Source organism: Zeugodacus cucurbitae, chromosome 2, assembly GCF_028554725.1.
Source record: "Zeugodacus cucurbitae isolate PBARC_wt_2022May chromosome 2, idZeuCucr1.2, whole genome shotgun sequence".
NCBI classification, from domain to species: Eukaryota; Metazoa; Arthropoda; class Insecta; order Diptera; family Tephritidae; genus Zeugodacus; species Zeugodacus cucurbitae.
In genome coordinates, this window is record NC_071667.1 from 8,267,679 (window position 1) to 8,295,275 (window position 27,597).

At 32.0% G+C, this 27,597-nt stretch overlaps 6 protein-coding genes across 14 annotated transcripts; 3 read left to right on the forward strand and 3 right to left on the reverse strand.

Annotated features, from left to right (window-relative positions):
• Positions 1-74: 74 nt before the first annotated feature.
• On the reverse strand, positions 75-1,899 carry LOC105210116 (E3 ubiquitin-protein ligase RNF220). Its single transcript, XM_011180879.3, has 2 exons — positions 1,411-1,899; positions 75-1,346 (listed from the first exon to the last, which is right to left on the reverse strand). Exons 1-2 carry the CDS (start codon positions 1,693-1,695, stop codon positions 477-479), a joined length of 1,155 nt encoding a protein of 384 aa, XP_011179181.1. The 5' UTR covers positions 1,696-1,899; the 3' UTR covers positions 75-476.
• A 268-nt stretch (positions 1,900-2,167) lies between these two features.
• LOC105210117 (transmembrane protein 47) lies at positions 2,168-7,158 on the forward strand. 6 transcript variants are annotated; one of them, XM_054225880.1, is made up of 8 exons: positions 2,176-2,346; positions 3,723-3,843; positions 3,900-4,034; positions 4,158-4,233; positions 4,299-4,485; positions 4,574-4,723; positions 4,866-4,928; positions 4,991-7,158. In XM_054225880.1, the coding sequence occupies exons 4-8, from the start codon at positions 4,183-4,185 to the stop codon at positions 5,149-5,151; spliced, it is 612 nt and encodes a 203-aa protein (XP_054081855.1). In that variant the 5' UTR covers positions 2,176-2,346; positions 3,723-3,843; positions 3,900-4,034; positions 4,158-4,182; the 3' UTR covers positions 5,152-7,158. The 6 variants fall into 6 exon arrangements, with proteins under 6 accessions (XP_011179183.1, XP_011179184.1, XP_028894818.1 ...); XM_011180881.3 differs by lacking the exons at positions 3,723-3,843; positions 3,900-4,034 and adding an exon at positions 2,604-2,845 and having other exon boundaries at positions 2,168-2,466; XM_011180882.3 differs by lacking the exons at positions 3,723-3,843; positions 3,900-4,034 and adding an exon at positions 2,604-2,845 and having other exon boundaries at positions 2,168-2,346.
• A 5,284-nt stretch (positions 7,159-12,442) lies between these two features.
• LOC105210118 (uncharacterized) lies at positions 12,443-19,079 on the reverse strand. Of its 2 annotated transcripts, none has more exons than XM_054225879.1 (9): positions 18,811-19,079; positions 18,628-18,720; positions 18,257-18,405; positions 15,775-16,176; positions 15,224-15,698; positions 15,037-15,156; positions 14,793-14,957; positions 14,579-14,687; positions 12,443-14,380 (listed from the first exon to the last, which is right to left on the reverse strand). In XM_054225879.1, exons 2-9 carry the CDS (start codon positions 18,707-18,709, stop codon positions 14,071-14,073), a joined length of 1,812 nt encoding a protein of 603 aa, XP_054081854.1. In that variant the 5' UTR covers positions 18,710-18,720; positions 18,811-19,079; the 3' UTR covers positions 12,443-14,070. The 2 variants fall into 2 exon arrangements, with proteins under 2 accessions (XP_054081854.1, XP_011179188.1); XM_011180886.3 differs by having other exon boundaries at positions 18,791-19,079.
• A 235-nt stretch (positions 19,080-19,314) lies between these two features.
• On the forward strand, positions 19,315-21,770 carry LOC105210121 (signal recognition particle subunit SRP72). Its single transcript, XM_011180892.3, has 5 exons — positions 19,315-19,541; positions 19,626-19,999; positions 20,061-20,888; positions 20,962-21,482; positions 21,546-21,770. Exons 1-5 carry the CDS (start codon positions 19,430-19,432, stop codon positions 21,673-21,675), a joined length of 1,965 nt encoding a protein of 654 aa, XP_011179194.1. The 5' UTR covers positions 19,315-19,429; the 3' UTR covers positions 21,676-21,770.
• Positions 21,760-23,542, reverse strand: Pus1_1 (pseudouridylate synthase 1 homolog). 2 transcript variants are annotated; one of them, XM_029038952.2, is made up of 4 exons: positions 23,384-23,542; positions 22,765-23,281; positions 22,423-22,693; positions 21,760-22,359 (listed from the first exon to the last, which is right to left on the reverse strand). In XM_029038952.2, the coding sequence occupies exons 2-4, from the start codon at positions 23,186-23,188 to the stop codon at positions 21,831-21,833; spliced, it is 1,224 nt and encodes a 407-aa protein (XP_028894785.1). In that variant the 5' UTR covers positions 23,189-23,281; positions 23,384-23,542; the 3' UTR covers positions 21,760-21,830. The 2 variants fall into 2 exon arrangements, with proteins under 2 accessions (XP_028894785.1, XP_011179193.1); XM_011180891.3 differs by having other exon boundaries at positions 23,345-23,519.
• A 313-nt stretch (positions 23,543-23,855) lies between these two features.
• On the forward strand, positions 23,856-27,532 carry LOC105210119 (glycine receptor subunit alpha-2). 2 transcript variants are annotated; one of them, XM_011180889.3, is made up of 8 exons: positions 23,856-24,853; positions 25,175-25,358; positions 25,428-25,654; positions 25,716-25,798; positions 25,859-25,993; positions 26,225-26,291; positions 26,364-26,685; positions 26,757-27,532. In XM_011180889.3, the coding sequence occupies exons 1-8, from the start codon at positions 24,741-24,743 to the stop codon at positions 26,904-26,906; spliced, it is 1,281 nt and encodes a 426-aa protein (XP_011179191.1). In that variant the 5' UTR covers positions 23,856-24,740; the 3' UTR covers positions 26,907-27,532. The 2 variants fall into 2 exon arrangements, with proteins under 2 accessions (XP_011179191.1, XP_011179192.1); XM_011180890.3 differs by having other exon boundaries at positions 26,364-26,676.
• The last annotated feature ends 65 nt before the right edge of the window (positions 27,533-27,597 follow it).

Below are 27,597 nucleotides of genomic sequence, written 5' to 3' on the forward strand. Positions count from 1 at the left end.
TTTACCTTGTTCGCAAAATGCCGGCTTACAACAAAGATAATATCTACCTTTCGAAATACGAGGGTTCGGAAATTTAAAATACTGGGTTGGTACACCATCGATGCACGTACGTACATGTGTGTATTCTTCCATAAAATTCACCAAAAACACCGTTATATCGAAATAAAAAATATTCGTATGTTAGGAATAAGAATATACATACATAATTGTATATTATAGCTTCTAGTAGCTAAATTGTGTATTGTATTTTATTGTAACTGTGACACAGCTTTAGTTCTGGTTATACTTAAGAGCTAGTTTCAATGTTTTATCATTATTTCACCTTACTACAACTCAATACTACTGCAAGTATAAAAATTTGCAGAATATTAATAATGCAGATGTCTGCATGTATAAATATATTTCAACAAAATAATTTTGAAACGAATTGCAATCGAAAGGTTTTCGATGTGTAAAACATTTCTAGTGACGTTAGTTCACATATAAATTCTGCGTAAGTCTTTTGGCGTCGTGATCAAATTGCATTGTGGACAAAGTTTTCGTGCTCCCAACGAACGCAACCAGCACTCCTCGCAATGTACATGCCAGCATGCAACCGAAATTGCTGGATTTTTGTAATCATCGAGACAAATCAAACATTTGAATTTATTCTGAGCTTGATTTTCGTAATGTCTTAATTTAATTTTAAGTGACTCAATTATCTGCGGGTAATTTTGTTGCTCATTCTTAGGCAATGTATTTTTGCTGGGCTCTTGATCTTTTATGGATACAACACCCTGTGGAATGTAAGTTTCCGCATTTGGAGCTGTAATAACTTCTACACTCGTGCGACGTAATTCTTCCACATTATTGTTTAATGGTGTTATTTCTGTACATGTTATTAGTCGTCGCATGTAGCTAGTTACATCGCTATCCGCACAGTTTCCATTTTGCTCAGCTATTGGTGGTATTACATCAGCTTCTGCATACTGAGCGGGTCCATAAATTTGTGTATCATCCTCATCTACATTTAAATCTTCTTCCTCTTCATCCCCAGCGTGAGTTGAATTGTGACTACCACTACTCCCAGTATTTGTAACAGTTTGTCCAATTCCAATTGCAGCATAACCACCTTGCAACAGACTTGATACACGAATGCGCTTTTGACCAGCCCATTCATATTCTTCGTATTCCTCTCCTTCATCTTCTTCGTTGCTGGAACTACCTCCATCACGACCATTGCTAGTCCCATTACTTCGACGTAAACATTGCTCAGCATGTTGTTGAATTTCCTCTAGAGGAAAACTAACATTACAAACAGGACACTGTTGGTCGGTTGCTGGTGCCACCCGTTTACCAGTTCTTCTCTAAAAATTTTATTTTTGATAAAATTATAGTTTTTCTTATGCCTATAACATCAAATAAACAAACCCTTATACGTGAATGGCGGTTTCGCTGAACGCGCTGAAATATTGTCCAAGGTTTTCGGCGTTCTTCACTATGTGCCAATGTATTACTGGCGCTCTGCTGTGACAATTCGGCGCTCGCTTCTCTAACTGCTTTCATTTGCAAATTTCTTAAACGCTCCATTTCCTGTTCAAAATGATTCTTCACTTCCCAATGTTGCAGTTTGCATTCACAGGTAGGACATTGCATGTACTCATCACCGACTGCGCCAGACCGCAATCGACTAATCGTTTCGGAAGCGGTCTCCATTTTTGTCTTTGCCACTCAATAAACCTTATGAAATCACCTTCCGATTTTTCATAAATATTTCGATTTTAAATACTATTAACACTTTGACTTCAGAAACGTTTTTGATGCAAACAAATTGAAAAACAACTACACACATATGCACACAGCAAGAATGTTTGATTTGTTGACGTCTGCGATTGGAAGAACTGACAGCTGCTAGCAACTGACGGCATAGATTTCCAACAGTGACGAAAAAAAATTGCCACACTTAATTAATTAAGGATGATGTATACTTTTATTGAAATATAAATAGGTTAAATCAATGTACAGTTCAATATGTACATAAAAAATTTAAAAAATTTTATTTTGTGTACTTAAATTACTCATTTTATTTGTAAAAACACAAACTGATATAAAATATTTCATTTTCGATATATGTTATTATTTTACAACCACTTTCTGCAAATGCAGCCCTTCATTTGATTTCTGCAGCGAATTCGATGAAGAAAAAGTCAAAGCAGTAAAGTGAAAAATTTTCTCGAAGAAAACGAAGGCTATTGTTTATGTGCGATCGCGAGAGTAGAAAAGCGTAAATTTTTTATAATTTAATTTTTATTTACATTAGCATCTCACTTGACAAAATATTAGTCAACGAATGGATACATTTAAAATGTAAGGAAATAATAAATTGTATAAAAGTGCGCGTATACGACATTGAGCAGCAACGGTTTGGAATAGTTTTGTCGCCATTTTGGTGTGTATGTATGTGTGTGCACTAATGTGTGTATCAAGGTAGGCAACGACTAGGTGGAAATCGAACCTCAAAAGAAAAACCAATTTAAACATAAACCACCCAACTGGGTATTGAATAAAGTTATAAAAAATAAGTTCTCTGGTGACAAGTGTACTGATCAAACTATTTTGTGTAGTAAAATATTAGTTTGTATACAGATTTGTGTATGCTAGTGAGGATGTATAGCAGAGACGAAGGTGGGGACAAGTTTGCACAGCAACAGTCACAGCTGAAACAACAACAACAACAATTAGTTTTCAGCAATAATGCAATAGCGAATATAAATATAAGTGGATTCAGTTCTTTCGACAGTGATTCTTTGGGCGACTGCTCAGAATTTGATACAGAATCGGTTACTATGGATTACTTTAAAGAAAGGTATTTGGCAGAACAGAAATATTTCAGAATATGAATTTTTCAGTATAATGCTTTTTGCTATTTGATATTATTGTTAACATCTAACTATTAATATGTATGCATAAATACCTAAATTTACAAGTAATGGAATATGTATGTGCTTAGTACACATTTTCGTTATTTATATACATTATGCGGTTCTCATTTGAATGTATATAAATTTGTATTGTTTTGCTTCTTATTTACGATATGTTTGCATTCCGTGTGTGTCTTGTTATAACTTTTGCTATTGCTATTTCTTTAAAAGATGAATGTGTTTCACTTCGGTTAATTAAGTAATTCAGTAAAATTTGTTAAATATTCTTATTAAATTCCATTTATAATTTCTTGGGATGTTTAAAAGTTTCAGTTAATACATTTTTGCAAATTCTGCATGTTTTATAATTTTTAATATTTCAAAGAAATTTTGTGGCGAAGGAAGGCAAACTAATTTATTGAAAAAGTCAGTGTAAATATAGCAAAAATACAAAATTGTAAAAAATATAAATGTATGCATCAACTCAATAAGTTATTTAGGCGGGCATCAGCATTGAATTTCAAATAATTTTTAAAACAGTAGTAATAGTGTGTAATAGTCTGCAGTTATACGTACATAAAAAACTTTAATTGTTTCATACATATTTCCACATAATTATAAAGCGTTTAAAAAACAATTGCTTTGTTGTGTTTTTTTTTTTTTTAAGTGTGTGTGTGTGATAATTTTTATATGCTGCATGATGTGTCGCTCTTTAGATGTTTTCTTGAAGTGTCGTCAATTTTAAATTTTATTACTCAATTTGGATCCTTACCCATACTAATCGAATGCATTTTTTAATATCTCTTCTCCCATAATTGATAGATTATATGCAGCTTAAAAAGTCATATGCATTTAAATAAAAATACATCCATATGTAATTCATTACACATTTTGACCAAAAAGGAGTACAAAAACATACGAGAGTACGAGAAGTTTTATAAAAGTAAGGTACCGCAATTTTGCATTTTCAGCAGATAAACTAATAAAAGGTTTTAATAGCCATAAGAGGCTAAGACAAAGTAGTTGGTTGCTCATGCGAACTTCCGTTGTTGTATTGCGCTTGCGTTGTTATTGATGTTACAAGGGCGCACTAATTCCTTGCTACTAACATAAACAATACTATTGGATTTAAAGGTACGTATTATTTCCCCACATACACAGTGTTAAACCTTTCGTTTATTTTATTTTAAAAAGTGGCATCACATTTCTATATATCTGTATGAATAAAGATTAAAACTTCATATTTTCTGTGGACAGTTCACAACGCCCCTCACCCACAAAAATGGCACCAACAACAACTATAGAAACCATCACAATTACAAGGCCTCTCAAGGTTCGAACATGATTTTTCCTAGTAGATTGTTAACTAATAAATAACGTTTTTGTGCTCATAATTAGGTCATTGCATTTATATGTGGTGTTATCGTTGTAATACTTATGATTATGGCATTGGCTTCCACTGATTGGTTAATGGCTGCCGGCTGGCGTCAGGGACTCTTTGTGCATTGTATTGAGGAAGATGTTGAATCACCTCTGCCCTTTAATTTACACGATCCGCCTGGTTGTTACGCTAGTCGAGATGTGGGTAAGTTTCATTGGTTCATTCATTTTATTTTTATTAAAGGCATGAATGATTTTTAAGTAATCACTTTATCTATTTTTTTTTTAATTAGCATACATTAAAGCCACTGCTGCGCTTTGCATAATCACACTGATAACCGACGTAATTGCCACCATACTCACTGGACTGGGTCTGAGAACGCAAAACCATAATGTGAAATATAAATTTTACAGAATTGCTGTGCTAGTAATGTTGTTATCATGTGAGTTTTTAATGCGCAAAAAATCTTATTTTTAAAACAGTGATTGATCTCGAAATTTGTTTAAAATAGAAATTAAAAAAAAATTAATAATATGGAAATATTGTAATTTGGTTAAATAATTTAATATCATTTTATATTTTAGTACTGGCTGTCTTATCTGCACTTATAATATATCCGGTATGTTTTGCTGGAGAACTTAATTTGGGTAAATAGTAAGCATTTATTATAACTTATATATATTAATATGTGTTCAACTTTGCTTAACAGCAAATCGTCCAATTTGGGAATTTGGTTGGGCCTATGGTGTTGGCTGGGGTGCAGCTATCTTCCTATTCGGTGCCGTTGTGCTACTGCTATGCGATAAGGAATCGGAGGAGATTTATTATAAGGAGAGAAAAATTGTACATGAAAACCAATTGCGCGCCTAGGCCAGGCCGCACGACCTGCCTGACGTCGTTCTTTAGATATTTAAGTAAATTATGCGATTTCTACTGATATAATACTACTAACTACTACTATTACAAGAACAACAAAAACTATAAATTCAACACAGCATACAATAAGAAATGAACAAAGCAAAAAACGAATACGTCAAACATTATATATAACACACATCAAAAAATCAAAGAACTAAAAAATAATTGTGTAAAACTGTCTGTCAACATTGCCGATAACCAAATTATTATATTTATCATATAAAGAAAGAAGTGACAAATCGAAGAATAACTTAAAACGAAGTCAACATCAAAAATTCAAAGCAATTATCAACACATACAAACACACACACACATTCATACAAAATCCACAACACTTCAAACTGATATTACGAGCCAATTTTGTGCTTCCTTTAAGCCTTTTTCAAATTTCATTGTATTGTTCATATGCTATATGTTACTTCTTCGGCATAGTGGCAGCTGAGGTGAAAACCCACCATCCAAAATATACAATCACACTCTAATACACACAAGCATATACACTTATACATTCATACAATGGTCATGTATTTTGGGTGAACGCATTTTATAAAAAAAAAAAAAAATTACATACCTACTTATTACATACAAGCATATATTCATGTATTCATGGTGATCGTATTTAACTGTTTAGTATTGTATACGTATATATACCTACAAACATATATCTACATATATTTACATGTATATTCGACGTGCATAATCATCATTATAAAAATACACATACAAATTTCATTATTTACATATACATAAGCACACATAAATATATCTACATTTACTATATATGTAGATGTCCTTACCTATGCAACTTTTCTGGCAAAATCACTTAACCTAAAAGCAAAAGCATTTCCTCAACAATTTCTTATTTTCCGTTTAAACAACTACATCGATGTGAACTCCGTAAAAAATAAAGAAATTAATGTAAATTAATATCAATCGTACGTTGTATGTTAGATATTCAAACTAAATATAAGCGTAATAAAATTGTAGAAAACAAACTAACCACATTAAAGAGACGAACTAAAACGGATTATAAAAAAAGCAAAATCAAACAATTAAATGCAGAGAAGAATCAAGAAGAGAATCTTGAAATTTAATATAAAATTACGCTCATGAACCTACCAATTTAAAATCGACTCCACAGATATATACGTGAACCGTACCATAAAGATACAAGCAAACAAATGCATGCATACAAACACACAAACACATTCATATAAAAACATACAATCTCTCATATTTACATACATACTCATATTTTATATACATAAATTCATAATCGAGTATTAACAGGCAGCTATAGAAGTTATGACAAACAAGGAAACATGTTGTTTTTGGTTTTACACACAAGAATTAAACAAAAAAATTAACACGACAAGACTTTGCCACAAAACAAGAGCAATTTCATGCAGCTTCGTTAATTCATAGTTATAATAGAATACAACAGTGTGTGCAAACATGCAGCTTCCAACTAACTGTAGTGTATACATACATATAACAATTGATTTCATATACACATAAATTAACATTTAGTATGCGTCACAAGGAGCCATTGTCATCTTGTTTAGTTGATAAATGCTAGACATTTTAGTATTGAATGTTTCTCAAATCGACAGACAACAGCAAAAATTGTTGATCCTCTACAACGCATGCCCTGATGGTCAAGCAACATTGGGTCCCATGGCGAGCGCTTATGTGTTAATCTGCCAATTAATCCGTGTTCAAAATGTACCTTAAAGTTTCTTTATACACACGTTTACATAATAATATATTTTATTATTGCTTAATTAAAACCGTCAATTTGTAGGTATGTAGTTGCGTATATTTCGCTGCACTTTTACAAAAACTCGAAAATTTGTTATTTTATCACGAAATCTCCGAAAACAGTTGTATATGTCTCGAATCGATATTCGTATTTAAAAATTGTGTTTTTTGTTGCGAAATATTTACTCCAAAGAGTTTTCACGTCTGTGGAACTTTGAAAAGAAAACAGCATAACTCGAATTAGTATTATTATACCCTTAAGCTGTAATCTTCTAAATTCAAAAACGTTGAATTACCAGCAGTCCACAGATATGTACATGTTTATAAATAAATAATTTAAGCAGTTGAAAATTAGGTGCGAGCAGCATAAAAAATAGCGTTGAAAATTAAAATTAATATGCACACCCCTTTTATCACACAAACACACATACTCAAGTACATAAACCTATATTTAAAAAAACATATTGTTTTATTGCAGTTCATATTATTTTGTTGATAAATTTAATTTATATCAATTTTTCTGTAATCAATAAGCAAATGTTGCTGTAATTATACTAATTATGTGTCAGATTTAATTAAAACTGTTAAATTGTTTTTGCCTCTACATGGCCGCTACTATTGATATTTATACATACATATATTATATAATGATTTGTCTGTTAACACAAATGCTTGTTAAAAAATGAATTTTTATGCAGCGAGCAAATATTTAAAGCACGAAAAATGTAAATTACCGTTAATTTGAAGGTTAAGATCTTCGCTTTATCTATCATATATTTCTCGCAATGCTTCAAAAAGACTTTTATTTTTGTTCAACAGACAATTTACAAATATTAATTACTGTTATAACGTTAAATACAAAAAAAAAAAACAAAAAACAATCAACTAAAACAAAAAAAATGTTTAAACTACACTTACTGCTAATTTATTCGTATTATTTGTACAATTTACATTATTAATTATTCTATATATATTTTAAGTGTTTTCATCTTTACAAATGAAATGTCCTAACGCACTGACTAAAGACTTTTGTTACGAAATACGAAACGTTTTTTTTTTTGTAATATTTAAGTTTGGTTTGCAATGTTAATATTCATTAATATAATTCTGAAATAATAATTTCTTATAAATTCTCACAACACAATTTAAAACTGATGTAAAATGTTTTTCGTTTCAATACTTTGTTAATTTTTATAATAAATATTTTTTTCATTCTCTACAGTTATTTGTGTAGTAACAAAGAATATTAACATTGTGAATTTTTACAGAAAATCGTAATATTCCTATAACACTGGCTCATGACCCTTATTTACTATATATTATTTAAATGTATTGTTTTTTTATTTAAAACATTTTGCTTTCTTGTAATATAAAGAGAGTTTAATACAATAAATATTAATGGTTTTTTTTATTTCAAAGAAGACTTTTAGTTTAAAAGTTAAGCACAAACAACGCGCTTTCGATCAAATCAGTGCTGACGACGTTGTCGCATGGAAATAATTGATTTATTCTAATTTATTTACAGATATTATGTATGTATATTGTTTATTTCACACACAGAAAGTTGTGTATATGTATTCGTTGAAATATTTTTTATTTTCAATTTAAATACAATTTATCTAAAGCATTAAGTACATTGACTAAAGCAATAAGAAACAACTTAATACATAAACACACACACACACACACATATATATATATATATATATATATATATATATATATATATATATATACATATTTACGAAAGTGTTAAATTGTTTGAACCCATCACGAAATGTCTGCCAATGAAAAATATTACTGCCTAATCAAATTGTATGCTCGCAAGCTGCTACTTGTGTTTGAACGTATGTTTTCCAATTAAAAAAATAATTGATGGCAAATAAGCTAAACATAAAAGAATTAAAGATTTTCTTACAGATATATTTTGTGAAGAATCATTATTCGCCATTCGAACACAAACGCATAGGCAAAACTATTAAACAACATTGAATGAGAACAACATCAACAAACAAAAACAACATTAAAAACCACAATAACAGTGAACTAAAAGCAAAAAAAAGTCAAAAACTTCATTAATTACGCAATTGAAATTAGCAAAGAACAAAAGAAAATGACGACACAATGCGAACAGATAACCAAAACAACAACAACAACAAACTAAAAAACCAAAAATAAACAAAACCAAACAAAATTGAACAAATCGTAGGCAGGAACGTGCGGTGGTAAACTTAATTATAATTATAATTATAATAAAACTAGTATTACGTAGGCATAAAAAACTTAAATAAAAAACGAAATCGAATAATTTCAAACTGAACTAAAAATAAAATATAATAATAATAATGAAAAGAAAAAAAATGAAACTATTTTTAAGTCTAAGTAATGTTTTAATTGCTATTATCTAACGATTAACTGATTAAAAGTAATAATTATGCAACAAATTAAAAATCCATAATTTAAAAATATTCAGCGCAAAACCAACGTAATTATGTCTGCGCCGTGAAATGATAAAACAACACCGAACGCTAAATATTTTAAGAACCTATAATACAACATATTAAGTGGCTTGTGCGCCGAAAAGCGTGCTTTTAAAATTATTTAAGTGTACATTGTATGTACGCGTTATTTAAAATTTGCATCGTTTTATTTACATACAGTACATATTTGGTGTTCGGTTGTGTGAGCCAACAATTGCGGCACTTAAATGTCATATACATAAGTACATACATATTTACGAATATGTAACTTTTTAATTAATTTGACAAAACATAATTAAATTACTAAAATATACATACAAACAAGCATATGTTGAATAACACATTCGTATCGTCATACATACATATATACTTAAATATGCATAAAAGTAAAATGTATAAGAGTTATGTATGTTAATACATAAATATATATATCAAGAAAGGAATCGTCAAATTGATATTGAGTTGGTAATAAAACTTTTGCAGTTAACAAATGTATTAGAAATTTATAGCTATTACACTAAATAGCCTACATAGAGTGGGTGTGTCATGGGTTGGTATAAATACTATTTTATAAAAATTTATATTTAATAATATTAATAATTATTATTTTTTTTTTTATTATAATTCGATATCTTGCATTTAAAACAATTTTCTGAGAAAATAATTTTTATATTTTATGTAGTATATGTTTTTTTTTACTTTACGTTACGGTTTAATGTAATAGTGTAACAACTGCTCTATTAAATGAATGCACATACATATGTACACGATATCAACAACCAAAACAATTAACATTGCTAGTGATTTTTTAAATTAATAAAAGAAACATGTTTGATAAAAGAAAAGTAAAAAGAAAGATTTTAAAATGTTGTATTTAATAAAAATTACAAAAAAAAAAAAATAATTATAAAAAAAAAATTAAGAAAGTAAAATCAAATTGAAATAATTTTTACTCTTAAGAGTTTAAGAAGTTTAAAAAGTTGCTATAAATATACATAATCATATGGCGTTTATAAAATTATGCCAAAAATTAAAATTAGTTATTTCTTTAATTCCTTGTTATTTCTGATATGGATTGAAATTTTGCTATTTAACTAACTAGTTTCAATACCTGTTCTAGCATATGCTCCATACTATTATTTTTTATTTAGACGCAAATGTAAGTTGGCTACGATCAAATGAAATTATTTTTTGAAGAACTGATTTGAAAAGGCATTGGTATTTATATATTATATACCTACAACTACCTACGAATTCGAGCTCTCGGTATTCGACTAAACGACTAACTGGATTAAACGGATACGGCATTATTCGAATAATAATATTCGGTTTGCAGTATCCAGATAGTCGTAAATCTCCGACTATTAGATTAACAGCTCATTTCCGACTTTCCGGTTAACCGTTCGTTGTCGACTATTCGAATAGTACAAGTTTATTATTAACAAAATTTAAGACTGTTGGATTTCAAACAATTTTCATTTATTCAAATACGTACTCGAAGCAGAGCAATTATTCGAATAATCGCAATAGAACGACTATTCGAATAGTATTAATCGAGTAATATTCATACGAACGGTTACAAACCGGATATTAGAATAATCGGTTTTCAGGTTATTCGAATAATTTTAAGAGCCCTACTACGAATATATATATGTTTATTGTCATAATCATAACTTCATATTTTTACTGAATTCAGTATATTAATTTGTTTATAAATACTAACTAAAATATAGTATACACATCCCTCCAACAATTTTTAAACAATCCAAACAAAAAAGTGAAATATATGTATGAGTATATTTAAAATTGTAATATTATTTTAAAATAATACGAATGTGTTTTCCAATCAAAAAACCGTATTTGCCATAAATGTTTTTAGATTAATTAATATATATAATGTATCGACTGTAAAAAGCTAGTTTCAACGACCAACTCTACACCAAACTCCACTTTTTTGATAAGATTGCGTAAATTTATATTTAGATGCAAACATACGTACGTACACAAATATCTATGTTAATTGTATATTTAAAATTGTAATATTATTTTAAAATAATACGAATGTGTTTTCCAATCAAAAAACCGTATTTGCCATAAATGTTTTTAGATTAATTAATATATATAATGTATCGACTGTAAAAAGCTAGTTTCAACGACCAACTCTACACCAAACTCCACTTTTTTGATAAGATTGCGTAAATTTATATTTAGATGCAAACATACGTACGTACACAAATATCTATGTTAAGATAAAGATTTTAGCAAAAATCCATTTGAAATTGTTACATACCAAAAGGCAATTCATTTAAGGTCACACACATACTATATAGTATATATATGTATAACATCCATAAATATGTTTACCAAACACTAATGCTAGAAAGATCTTATCTTATTGTGCGTCTATATGTAGCAAATACTTATACTGTTGCACAGGTGTAAACTGTTCGAAGATGTATTACATACCATACATACATACATACATATATACAGAAAATATTCTTTCACACAACTGCAGATCAAATGAAAACTACAAATATGTGTATGTTAATACATATATATATATGTATTAATGATAAATAACTACAAGTGAATAAAGTACAGCAATTATATACACACATACTATAACAAATCAAAAATTGTTTCATTTAAAAATATAATAATAAATTAAAATATAATACATATTTATAAAAAGTATATAGATTGTATGAAACGCGGCAAGAGACGCTGGGTAACTGCTAAAAAATAGTGCAAGTGTACTTATTAATAAATCAAATATATTTTTTTGGCGAGTTCCATCTCCATCTCAAGCCGCTTATTATTGAACGGCGAAATGATTAAAAAAGTTTGCATACCAACGAATGTGATTCAAAACTTATTTGAATACAATCTGAAAAACGTTATGAGTTTAAGTTTAATTTATTTTTTTTCTTTTAGTAATCAAATTTATTTTAAATAAAATATTTTATGCTTACCCGTACACCAAATAAAATAAAAGAACATTTTTTTTGAAAATTTTACTTTTTAATATATTTTATTTACAATTGTAGCCATTCGGGTATATGTATGTATATATGTACATTTATACACATATACATACTTATTATTGCGTGCTGAGCTCATGAATTTCGAGGAAATATTAAATATGTATGTTTGAAATTCTATAATTGCACGATTAGTAAACATGATTTCGAGAGTACTGTTTCTGCTTTCTTGCATATAAAATTAAAACGTATTTCTTCGAAAGTTTTTGTGTACAGCTGTTAAATAATTTAATACTTTCGTTTGCTTACTTTCAGCAATTTATATGTATGTAAGTGTCAAAATATTAATGTACCTTAAGTCGTCTTAACTTAAGGTAGATAAACGATTTCTCTACAAGTAAAAATCTGGACATTTCATTTACTTTGTTTTAGTGAAATTTGAATCTACCGTTGCTATGTTATAGTTTACGTTGCGTTTTCTTGCGTAAAAACTCAAATTGCGCGCAATAACGTAAGTCGACTTAAGCTATTTTAACAAATTGCAATCGATATTTTTTCATATGTTTATATATAATAATGTGCCTGTTTATCTTATTTAACATAATACATAATATAAGAACAGTAGCTAGTGAAAAGTTGTAAAAATAACTAGAAGTTTTTTAAATTGTCTACATCTTTTCTCTAATAGTTGCACTTCAGTATACAATGTACATTTGTGTTTTCGTGATGCATTTGTGTGTCTGCCATTGCAAAAAATATTTGTATAAAGTATATTTGAATAAATTTTTTCAACAATTATCACAATCTAATATACCACAATGCGAATTTCGAGTGATAAATTCAGTAAAAACAAATATGCAGTGTAAAGAATTATTGCAAAATATACAAGTATGCTCTTTCTTAAGCCTTCATTGCAGTGCATTTGTAGTACACAAGTTTATCTTTATTTATGTATGCTTTTGTTTTAGTTGAAAACTTTGTTATATTTCACTTTTGCATACGCTTCTCATTACCTATTTATAACACTGATTTCGCTTGCCAGCTAAGAATGTTACAGTCTTACACCAAGTGGAATCTCCATTAAAAAAGAAAGAATTGCCAAATTTTCTGTACGAGCATTTTTGGTATTAAAAATTTCTCATTACAAATTGTACAACTATTGGACTTTTTATGTTTTATGATTTGGCAAATATGGAAATTGTTTATTTTTCTAAATTTTCTTAACAAATTGTTATTATTTTATTATGTATACTTTTTGATGAACGTGTGTAGCGATATATGCCTAGTGCTTGTAGTTTCGTAATATAATAACAATTATAATATAGTTAGTTGCATGCGTTCAATAAACAGTTCATGAGTTCATATATACAGTATTAAATATACGGGTGAATACAAAAGTATTAATACCCTAAGCACGAAAAAAAAACATATAGTAACTAAACCAATTCAAAAAAATAAAAAATACTTAAAAATACACAAATATAATTGTGTATTTGTAGTTCGACATAAATACGTAATCACAAAATACAAATGAAAAATTCAACGACTTTGAACTGACTTTCTGTGCAAATTCAAAAACCGAAAAAAAAGAATAAATTTCGAAATTTGTATAAATTCTATAAACGAATTACTATGATATTCAAAACTTAAGTCAATGAATTATATCTGAGATTGCTATCTATAGTGGCATTGCCATTAGCAGCGCTAGTTGTTGCTGCGCTGTTGACATTTTCCTCATCAGCTGCATTTGGCCTTTGCTCGCTGTTATCAAAGGAGCCCCCAATGCGACCATTGTGATCAAATTCCGGATCCATGTCCGAACTAAATTCGGAATAGCGTCGTTGTCTGGGCCACACTTCACGTATACTGTCGATAAGACGCTGCTGAAAGGTTTTGTACTCCATATCGACAGATTGTGTTTCGCCAAAATTGAAATCGGCCACTTCCACGTTGAAACTGCAAGTGAAAATATGTAGACATTAATAATAATTATTGCGCAGCGTGATAACATATAAAAATTTAGGTACATTATCAGCACAGATTAAAAACAAATAAAATGTAAGTAATGTGTTTTGCAAGCGTTTCAACGATTTTATAACATTAATTGTCCTTTGCTTTGTTTTCGCAATAAAAACCAATTCGATGTGTACTTACCGATTTCGCGATTGCAAATAATACGAGACGCCAAAAACGATTAAGATTACAGCGATTAAAGTGAATGACACGGGCACCACCACAACGGACAATTGCGATTGCACTTTTGCTAAAAAAATTGTAAATAGAAAGATTTCATATTTGAATAAATATACAATATGTGCATTTTCTTATCAATATGAGCTTAGATTACACACGAGCGGTTATCACGTACCTTCATATATATTGATGGTGACCTGATTCAGCTTCTCGGACACATCGTTGCGTATGAAAAACAAAACTGTTTTGCTCTCGTAGAAAAAGCGGGTGTAATTGTATTCGCATTTCTCGAGTGGGAAATAATAACGACAGGTCTCGTTGCCGGTGGCGTTATATGGAGCTGATGTATGCAAAAACAAATATTAAAAATAAATATTAAACGAATATTAAACAGAAAGGCATATTTCACTTTTACTAACCATTGAAGACTTGAATACACATCTCCAGTGAAGGTGAGCCTTTGCAGTTCACTTGTAGGCGCATCATGTCACCACGTTGTAACCAATTTTGACCGTTAGCCTTAAAGTCCGAAACGGGCGCTATACAAACAATATGAACAATGTTTATTAAGTACATAAAGACAACCTCATATAAATAGTAGCGCACCTTTTGATTCCACATAATGTTTGAATAAGCCAGTGAGTTTTTTCGGATCATGCTCCATTAATTGCCCAGTGACACAATTGTATGGTGGTTCGCCACCCATAATCAGTGGTGACATTAGTATGGGCAAAGCGAGTTTTTTTGATGCTGCTTTTGCTGTTGTGTTCAAAATGGCAACATCGTGCATTTGATCAGTCATGTTTGTGTTGACGGACAATGCTTGCTGTGCTACTAGTGACGTTAATGGTATTGGTGCAGCTGCACCGCGACGCTGACGTTGTCTTGGCGCCACAGTAGTGGCATTTACAGCAGGAATTTTCGCCGTTGTTGAAACATTGTTCGGTTTCTGCGTGGTCGTGTTTGTTGCAGGTGTGGTTGTTTTGGGTGTTGTGGTTGTAGGTTTTGGCGTTGTTGTTGTTGTTGTAGTAGTAGTTGTAGTAGACGTCGTTGGTTCAGGTGGTTCGAAAGTCGCCACAACCTTTAAAATATATAGAAATACAAACATATACAATATTTAAACCAATTCAAAGCAGTATCTTCAAGTATGCACTTACCAAAGCTTCAATTTTATAATATTGTTCAGGTTCAGTGTACTGCGAGACATAACTCAATCCATCGATAACACCAATATAAGTACAATTTCTGAACCAATAAGTCTGTACCGCATATGCTTTGTCCGCGATTAACTTGGCATCGTTCGGTCGCAATTGTATTGTGTGATTGACCGGCTTTGCAGTTGAAACAAAATTTTTCCTTGGTTTAGTATCATTTTGAAGTAGCAGCATATCACCGCCAAAGGAGTCATCCAATTTGAAATCAATGTGATTGGTTGCTATATTTATCCACAATATATAGTTTTTATCAACATTTAACGTGACCTTATAATCACCCGGTTTGGTTGTATTCATTGGATATGTTACGGACCAATTGCTGTAGGGATATTTTGTGTTGATTTTCTATAAATTTGCAGATGAAAAAATAAATAATTTTTTTTTTTATTGTAGAGATATATAGTTTCTTCAGATTGAGGAGAAGATAAAGGTACACTACTTGTATAGTATAGAAATTATAGAATTAAACTTTCAATAAAGACTAATGCCATTTAAGACGACGAAGTTATTTGAAAATATCTATGTATATGTACATATGAATAATAATCAACATATTAACGCCAGCGCAATAATTTTTTTAATAATGAATCAAAAAATTATACAGAACGAATTGTATGAATGAATGAATGAATGAATAGTGTGCAATCATTAACTGCTTACAAAAGGCTTTATAAACCAACTGGCACGGAATTCGTGATAAAGAATATATATGCAGTACAAATACTGCATAAATATAGTATATATTCACTACATTTTATTGAATTAATTGCATTAATTTACATACGAATAGAATAAATTTTATCAAATGTGGTTGAAAGGCAAATAAATAAAAAAACGCATGTATTTATAATGCCAATATTTGCAAAATGCATTAAAAGTGTATGTGGGAAAGCACATTTTTCTGGCAATATTTGTTCTAAAACATATGTGTAATATTTTTTATCTTTTATTTCAACAGCATTTGTAAATAATACTTTAAATTTAAATAATTTACAGACGGAGTAATAACATTTACTTTAACAATACAACTGAATAAACTCGAAGTTCGGGGAAATACGTCATTTCATATAAAAAATGCATTTACATTTTTTTCTTTATGTACACACGGGTGTCATAGTTGAACATATATAATAGAGCTCTTGGTATTCGACTAATCGACTAACCGAATTAACCGAATAGGGCATTATTCGAATAATAATATTCGGTTTGCACTATTCGGATAGTCGTCAGCCATCGACTATTCGATTAACCGCTCATTTTCGACTATTCGGTTAACCGTTCGTTGTCGACTATTCGAATAGTGCAAGTTCATTAATTTTCTTATTTTTATTGAAAAAAGTGAAACATTAAAACAAACAAAAAACTCGCTATTTTTTATGACTGTCATACCAAAACTGTTGTTGTTTCACATGCAAAATTAAAATATGACTGATACAACACTGCATGGTATGTTTCTTGAGTTCGCTATTCTATACCCCTACCCACTTGCTGCCGAATTTTTTCGGTTTTTTACGGCAAATGCCTATTACTGCAGTAACCGGTTACTTTTTGGAACCGGTTTTTTGGGACACACTCGTGGCAGTGTGGGCGGTTGGTGGGTGGGGCTTTGGGGCATTTTGGGGTAAAACTTCGACGAGTGGGTAGTCGGTTTTCTGTGAAGAACCGGTTTTTTTGGGTCGGTCAGTGGTCGGTTATGCTCGTGCCCTTCTGCCCGAACACTTCTCAACCGATTTATACCGCACATTGTATATATCTGGAAAATACGGACATATATCTAGAAAATCAAAGGCTTTTAGACTGCAAACAATTTTCATTTATTCGAATAGTGAAAGTATAACTATTCGAATAACCGCAGTAGAACGACTATTCGAATAGTCGGAACATTGCGACTAACCGAATAGTGCTAACCGGTTAATATTCGTACGAACGGTTACAAACCGGATATTCGAATAATCGGTTTTCAGGTTAATCGAATAATTTTAAGAGCCCTAATATATAATGCGCTTTCCACGAATGCAATCATAAATATGGAGTGCATGATTTAAGTACATTTATTTTCTTGCTGTATACGCACGTAAGCACATAATTTTCCACTTTTAGTATGTTAATAAGAAATGCATAAGTACTAAAAACGCACGCTCAAAGGAAATATAAAACCCGAATACATTTTAGTATTATTAACAAATTCATACACATATACATATATGTATATGTATATGTACATAAAAGATTAAGAAGAATCAAAGCAAAGATGGTCTTGGTAGCATTTGTCATACCAAAACAGTTGAGATACGACTTTTTATGTCTAGGTACATATGTACATATATCGTTTGTTTCTAATAAAAATAGCTTTTAGCTCGTTCATATCATCTGAATAGTTGATAAAGTTTTTTTTTCATAAAATATAAATAATGTTTATGCTTACTATATGATTAGCGGCTGGCGTATTATCCTCCCAGTTGAAATTGTAATTCCCTGTGCTCGCCACTTGATCATCATCGTATAGCACTGCACTGAAGTTTATAGTTCCACCAATAACCGATGAGCCTGTGCTCTTTATTTCGACGTAATCAGCTTTTTAGAGAAGAAAATACGAATTACAATACTTGTTTTTTTATATGCAATATTGCAATATAATATTTAGTGGGCGGAAATCGATTGAATTGTAATAATTTACATAGTGGTTCGCAAATGTATGCCACCTCTAGTTGGGTGGGTCATATTGTAATGTAAAGTGTATATGATAAGTAAAGGAAGTTTATTTCTTAGGACTCTATGAAACTCCAAATTTATTACCTGTCACCAATGTGCACAATATGAATGAGAATATCAGTGCAAGGTGAATGCACTGTTTTTGGATCGGCATTTCCGTCCTCATTTCTGCACTTTCTTTATTATTGAATAAAAATGTAATATATTACTTTGCTATATGTATAAGATAATTTTATTATTTATTTACACATTTAATTCGTATATTACACTGTCTCTAACGCCAGCGCTAGTGACAATCACTTTGTGTTAATGGCGTTAATCACACACGATTTCCTTATTTCACTTCTCACAATTTTATAGCAGCTCACTATAATTTTGCTGATAATACAGCTGTTTCACTGAAGTTTGACGCAGCTTTTCACTTTATGAATTTAATGAAGTCGTTTATATGAACTTCATAAAGGTAATTTTTCTAAAAATAATTTTCACTCCAACTGCGTATCAATCGTACACTTTTGATCGTAGAAGGAAAACATAACGCAAAATATGCCTCAATAATGCCAGATCATGCAAAAATTTGGTGGTGTCACATAAAATAAATATATTATGAAGTATTTTTTTTTTAATTTTTTTAATAATAATTTTAATTTTTTAAATAATTGTGATGTTAGTTTTTATAAGTTTTTGCAATAAATGCAGAGGAATGTAATTTATTATTTTTTCCAAATATGTGTCGCGCTGTATTTGGCATATGACATATTCTAATTGGATTTGCTGAGGTGTCAAATAAGTGTCAAAAAACTTAAAAGTTGGAAAGTTTTTGCAGTCGTGTTTTTTCCATTTTGATGTATTGAAATAAATTGGAAATCCTTTAGAATTGTAAAAAATGTCCAAGGATCCAAATCAGAAAGAAGCCATTATAAAGGCTGCGTATGCGGATGTAAATAAATTTGGGCAAAATGGCGAATACGATAAAGCAGTAAAGGCTGTAAATAGAAGTAAGTATTTGTTGTTGGTTTGTGACAAAACACTACACCTGTATTTTCTGAAGCTAACCAAATATTTTTGTATGATATTTTCAGTTTTGGGTGTTGCACCAGACGATCAAACAGCTTTGCATTGCAAGGTGGTTTGCCTCATTCAATTATCCAAATTCGAAGAGGCTTATAAATTCATAGAAAAAAACAAATTGTCCTCGAGTTTGGTATTGGAAAAGGCCTACAGTGAGTACCGATTGAATAAGCCCGATCAAGCCTTGAAAACTATCGACAATTCTGGTATTAATCCACTGCCTGACGGCCTAAAAGAGCTGCGCACACAAGTGCTTTATCGTCTCGAGCGTTATGAGGAGTGCTTTGATGCATATAAGGAGATAATCAAAAACACTAATGATGAATACGAAAACGAACGACGTACTAACCTTAGTGCTGTAGCTGCTAACTTGGCTGTAGACAAGGTATGTAGTTTTTATAATTATATTTTTCGGAGTAAAAAATTAAAAGTGATATCAAATCTAGAACAAGGAAATACCCGAGCTACCCGAAGAGACATATGAGCAATATTACAATGCTGCTTGTATTGCGGCTAATCGCCAAAGGTATGCTGAAGCTGAGAAGAAATTGCGCGCCAGTGAAAAGCTATGCCGTGAAACTCTAGAGGAGGATGGTGTTACTGAAGAGGAGATGCGCGAAGAATTGGAACCAATACGTGTGCAATTAGGATATTGTTTGCACATGCAAGGCAAGTTGAAAGAAGCGGCAGTTATATACGCTGAGTGCTTACGAAACAAACCGAAGGACCCAGTTTTAGTGGCTGTAGCCAGCAATAATTCGGTGGTCATTAATAAGGATCAGAATGTATTTGATTCGAAAAAGAAAATACGCTCAGCCATGTCTGACGCATGCGAATCGAAATTGACTAGCCGTCAAAAGAAAGCAATTGCATTAAATAACTGTTTGCTTGCATTCCTCACTAACTCTAGTGATCAAGTGCAGCAACTGTGTCAAAAGTTGGCCCAAAGTTATCCGGATTTAGAATTCCAAACATTACTTATACAATGCTCGCAACTCACCAAGGACAAGCGCCAAAAGGAGGCCTTAGAGTTGCTTAATAAACATGCAGCAACACATAAAGAAAATGCTTTCGCATCTAAATTTGCGGTGGTCCAGTTATTGCTTTCTCAAGGTAGTCGCAAGGAGGCCATCGATGTATTACTTTCACTTGGCGAGCAAATGTACAAGCCTGGTATAATATCAGCACTGGTAACACTCTATTTGGGTACCGATAATAAACCCGCCGCATCTGAATTGCTGAAATCTGCTGTTGAATGGTATAAAATGAACAACGTAAGTCAGTTGTACACTAACAAAACCTCCGAATTACTTACCTCCGATGTAATTATTGCTTATATGCTTACAGGTTAGCAGTGGCGATTTGAGCGATATGTGGCGTCAAGCCGCCGAGTTTCATTTGCGTGGCGGTGCTTCTGAGACTGCTGCCAGCTCACTCGAAGAATTACTCAAGTTGAATGCTAATGATATGAAAGTATTGGCTCAACTTGTTATTGCATATGCACAATTCAATCCTAAGCGTGCCTTAGAATTAAGTAAACGTCTACCGAAACTCGAAACATTGACTACAGCCTCTGAAATCGATGCATTAGAGTCGGCTAATTGGGTTATGTCTACGAAAGCAGTTAAAAAATCCGCAAACGCAAAAATCGAGCCGTCGCCAAGTACTCCGGTTGTGGAGAAAAAGAAGAATCGCAATAGGAAACGTAAAGGAAAACTGCCCAAGAATTACAACGCAGAAGTGGCACCAGATCCAGAGCGCTGGTTGCCCAAGTACGAACGTACTGGCTTCCGCAAGAAGCGTGATCGTCGTGCCAAGGACATCATTAAGGGTTCACAGGGTATGGCTAGTGGTGCAGCTGAGCAATAGTAAGTGGAATTTGTATTCTTTTTTAATTTTTTTGGTTACTTACAGTACAATTTTACTTTCAGTGATATGTCTAATCGTGCCAATCTGGGTAAGAATTCTCCTGCTACACCAGTTTATCAGGAGCCAACACCAGGGCCACGCCAACAGCATCGCAAAGGTGGTCACAAAAAGAAGAAGGGCGGTCGTTTCTAAAAACATTTGCTAAGTTGACGAGAAACTTGCTTTTAACAATTTTTTGAAATGTACGCTATTTAATTGGAATAAAATGCATTTGGGTTTAAAATAGATTGTTTATAAATTTATTTCCTCCATTTATTTAACAAAACATATATTGAATACATTTTGCATTATTCATCGTCGTCATCATCTTTTCTTTTATTCGCGCTATCTTCATTGTTTGGTGTGGTTTGCACATCATCACGTCGCGCATCATACGAATGCAAGGGTAAAGTTTCCAACCATTCCAGCATAGGACGCTCCTTATACTCTGTTTCATATATATTGGAGTAGATATACCGTTCAATGAAATCTTTTATTTCAGCCTCTTGCTTAGCCCAAGTTAATGGTTCGTGTATGCCATCACTGCCGTAACGTTCATTGTAGCGTTCATAGTGGACGGTATCTAACACTAAACCCAAACCAGGTGCCATTGGCAAGTCTAAACGCTCTTCGGCCAGTGCACGGTCCAATGTAGCTGTCGTGGTATTGCCGCGTGCAATTGCTATCGCTAAACCGACCATTTTACGAATTTGATGAAGCATAAAACTTTGACCCTTTACTTTGAGTGTGAGGAATTCTAAACCTTGTGGCGTAACGAATGGGTCAGAGCAGCTAAATGACATAATAAATCGTTTCGCTGAAGGATCTAAGAAGTTTCTAAAGGAGAGACAAAATTAACAATTAATTAAATGGCAAAGCTGAGAAGAACAATGTACTTACTTTCTGCTGGTAAAATTGTGAAAGTTTTTAGTACCCTCATACAATTGCAGGACATCTCTTATCTTTACCAAATGTGCAGCTTCAGTGCGATAGCTCTCGAAATCATGTTTCTGTGTGAAATCCGCAAAAGCTATGGATGGCAATGTGTATGTGTACGTACGCGCATTACACTGATCCTTGGCATTGAAACCTTTTGTAACACGCTCGACGCCAAAGACACGTATATCTCCTGGCAAATCGTCATTTATAGCTTTGATGTCAATTGAATCGGCTGCAAAAATAAATAAATGATATTACACAATAATCATTGCTACTTCAATAAACTCCATATGAATTACTTACGCAATTTTATCGAGCAAACTTGTCGTGCAGCAGACACACCTTTATCAGTGCGTGCAGCTCGTTGAAAACACGCTGCTTGTGCTGCCTCGAAGCTTTCCTCTGTTATCCATTTGTGCTTCAACATAGCTTTGAAGAGTTCCTCTTCAATCGTTTGCATACCGGGATTACGTTGCATGCCAAAGTATTTGGCGCCACAGTAACTCAATAACAAAGCACATTTTTTTCGTTTCACACGATCGGCCGGATCAAAGGCTGGTCGCTTTGTATCTCCGGCCAGTTCGTCCTGTGTCTTCCAGTCAACCCATTTTCTCCGTTTTAATTCACGTTTCTGACGTTTCGTATCTTTTAATTGTTCAGCCACTGCGGCACTTTCAACTTTGTTTTGCGCCTGTTGCTGATCTAATTTGTCTAGCGCTTCTGACATAGCGGCGGCAAATCCTTTCGAGTGTCGTTGGAATGAAGTTACTAATGAACGGCACTCTGGTAGTGATAGCGTCGATTTGGTAGCAGCTATCAACTATTTGATGTAAACAAATTTATTAGGTTAGTATTTTAATAAATACACAGTCAATCCACCTGCCTTTGTGAAATTGACCGTCCTATTAACTATCAACATTACTTTCTTTTATGATATTCCTTAGTCACTGGAGGCGCTTCTACGTTCGGCACCCTTTAAACTACAGTGATGGAGTCTTTAAAACATGTGTGGCAAATGTAAACACATGCGGGATTGTGATTTTTAGCTTAAATAAATATCGACATTTACCATTCGATAACTTTTTTTTTCGTTCTATTCGAATCGACAAAATTTGTCTTCACTCCTTTCTTTTTTAACAGCCCTAATGCAGGCTGTACTAAAAACTCTACAACTAGTTCACAAAGAGATGGCGCTAATTGCATTTGTTGACTAATCGTTAGGTTTTCAAATAAAATACATATACGTATATATGTATGTATGTCAAATGTAAAAAGGGGATTTGAGTATATGTATTACTAACTTCCGCCTTACATTATTTTCAGTTTGTTATTTATCTTAGTATTAATATATGTACAATCAACACATATCTTGCACAATATATGAAATTATGTTAAATGTCACGTGCTGTTTTTTTGTTTATCAACACTTCAATGCATTCGCTCAATTTGTTTACATCTGTAATTGTCCATGGAATACAAATGCAAAATAAGTAAATAAAAATAAAATTACATACAAAAGTAAACAGCAACATGCGTTTATTTGTTGTTGTATAGTTCCCGTTTTAGCGCCATCACACCACAACTGTCAATTTGAAATGCAAGAATGCAAATCCAAAGCCGAAATGCACTCAAAGAAGCCATAGAAAAATATTTATCACACCTGCACATAAAATCACACGTTAAGTGCCAAATCAAACTAAAATTTAGCTATTAAGAAATAATATGCAAATTTAAAAGAAAAAACTTTCAAAAAAGAAACATTACAATGTGAAATTTGTCCATTTATAAACACATTGTTGGGTGCATTGAAAGAGCTGAGCTGCAGTGAATTTGAAATTAAACAGTGATGATGTGTCAGCTTTTAGTGCAACGTTTTTCAAATATATTCAATGTGCGTGCAATATTACCTACAACAATAAAATACATGCCAAAATTAATAACCACATTGACAATATAGTATTTAAAATATCTTGAATACATAGTATTTGAAAGTTATACATTTAGGAATCATTTATAAACAACACAATTTCGTCAGCAAGTGTTTAAGTCATAGTATTGAATTTTTGTGTATAAATGCGTGTACGTATGTAGGTACTTATATTTAGACCAATAATATTATAACCTCTAAATTTAATATCCATAAATTACTTAACGTTCAATTAAAAACTTATGCTGCACATTTCTGTATATAAAAATCGGAGATTATAGTACTTTTATAAATGTTTGTTATATAAATTAATGTGACAAATATACTTAAATACCGTAATACCTTCTACAAAATGCGTACTGTATTTAAACAATTAAATCAACAAAGCTTTCTAGTCGTTTTCGTAATACATTTGTATTTGTTGGAAAAATCAATATTGCTGTGCAATTGTATTCACGGTTTAAGGTGAGTAATGAGTTTAAAAATATTAATTTCTCTATATTTTTATGATAAACGTCATGTATGGTACATAAACGTGACAAAGGTAGCCGGTGGCACACATAGTACATATGTATGTGCGTATGAGTTTGAAATTTTTATGGTTGGACTGTCCTCTTATTTTTAAGAGATTGGTACCCTTTCTAGTTTTCGCTTCAAAAAAATTAATATTATTTTAAATAATTTATTAATGTTTATTTTCAAACATTTTTAGCTGAATATAGAAAATTTCGCTTCGACTCAACGTTTCTGAAACAAAATTATTCCTAAAATTTTTGTATCTTATAGAAATGTCACGGAGAGTGCAGAATTAGTCACCGGTATTGAGTCGAGCTTATCATTGCCCGATATATTGCCAATACCATCGAAAAACTATGATAAAAATCGTGCTCCAAAATTACTGGGACAGCCGACCGTTGTTTACTTCCATGTGACAGTGTTATCGCTGGATTCCATTAACGAAGAATCGATGGTAATGTATTGGCAATTATTTATGTGAAAGATACGGAAAATTAAAATAAAATTGCCCCATTTCATACAGACATATGTCACAGACGTATTTCTAGCACAAAGTTGGCGGGATCCTCGCCTGCGACTGCCAGAGAACATGAGCGAACAGTATCGTATATTGGATGTCGATTGGTTGCACAGCATTTGGCGACCGGATTGCTTCTTTAAGAATGCAAAAAAAGTCACATTCCACGAAATGAGCATACCAAATCACTATTTGTGGTTATACCATGATAAGACCTTGCTCTACATGTCCAAGTGAGTATATCTATGTATCTATCAGGTACATTAAAACTAAATTTTTTTTTTTAATTTTAAGGTTAACTTTAGTGCTATCATGCGCCATGAAGTTCGAGTCTTATCCACATGACACACAAATCTGTTCCATGATGATTGAGAGCTGTGAGTTCAGTTGGAATATTATTATAAAATATTATAGATATACATGCCCATCCATTGTAGTATCACACACGGTTGAGGACTTGGTATTCATTTGGAATATGACCGATCCGCTGGTGGTTAATACGGAAATAGAATTACCACAATTGGATATATCGAATAATTATACAACCGATTGTACTATTGAATATTCAACAGGTATGAAACTGTGATTTGCGCATGCCGAAATAAGAGTATGCAAAGGAAAAATCATAAAAATAAAAGACTTGAGATACAAACTTGTTTCGGTTACATAATGCTATAGGGGTTTATTGAGTAAATTTTATTGTAAATAAGGTTAATTTGTATTTGTTGCACTGCATAGTAGGATCAATCTCTACACTAATTTGCGCTTTCATTTGTTTTAATTTAAGCTCTGAATTTTCTTAGGCAACTTCACCTGTCTGGCCATCGTTTTCAATCTGCGTCGCCGCCTCGGCTATCATCTCTTTCATACGTGAGTGCCGTTACATTAAATACCGTTGTAATTAGCTTTATTTACACACTTCGTTCCCTTATCGTTCGTTAGCTATATACCGTCAGCGCTAATTGTGGTCATGTCATGGATTTCCTTCTGGATTAAACCTGAAGCGATACCGGCTCGTGTCACGCTCGGCGTCACATCACTACTCACACTCGCCACACAAAACACCCAATCACAACAATCGCTGCCGCCAGTGTCGTACGTTAAGGCCATCGATGTGTGGATGTCGTCGTGTTCGGTATTTGTATTCCTATCGTTGATGGAATTCGCTGTGGTGAATAACTATATGGGCCCGGTGGCGACGAAAGCCATGAAGGGCTATTCGGATGAGAATATACACGAAATCGGTGATATGAAGGTGAGAAAGGTGAAGTGCACGCATTTAATTTTGTTTCTTTGTTTTCGAGATGCTTAAATTTATATTTTTTTTTAAATTAGAACCACCATCGTGAGTCAATAATTGAACCACAGTATGACACATTCTGCCATGGACATGCCACAGCGATTTATATTGATAAATTTTCGCGTTTCTTTTTTCCATTTTCATTTTTTATACTAAACATTGTTTATTGGACAACTTTTCTTTAGTTGTTGTCGGATTTAAAATAAACGGCGGGAGTTGTTGTTGTTGAAAATATGTTTGAGCATAACTACGAGTCTACAACATTTCAATTTGATGGGTGGGCATGAGAATATATCAAAGTTATTTAATAGTAAAGCGTGACTATTAGCATTGAAAGAGTTTCAGAGAGAAAAAAATACTTCTAGAATAGTAAAAATATAAAGAAAAAAATATAGTTGTAAGAAAAATTTACAGTTGAAATCATTCTCATTATTCGTTCAAAACTTCCTCACTCAACATATTCACTAGTTGTGTCTTTTTTAACTTTGCCTTCCTCGGGTATCAATGATTCGGCTGTCGTGGGTAGGTGTCGATGATACATCGTTTAGAATGGTTATGTCGTAATAGCCTTTTCATACAGCCAAATTAATTGATCGATTAAAAATTTTATTGAGAAACCAGTTTTTGTCATTGTCACTGCCGACTACTCGATAATTGAAGCTGTTACACATTTTTGTTTCTACTTTTCACAAGGAGTTGGTAAGTTTCATCAGCTGATTGCTATTTATTGTTTATTTCCAACAACGAAATCTACCGTCGTGTAGTGTGAACAAGATTTTTAATTTTCGAATCTTAAAATTTTTTTTAAATCGATTAAAATTAAATTAAATATTAATGTAGATTTTTGTTTTGTATAGTAAATCGATCGAAATCAGT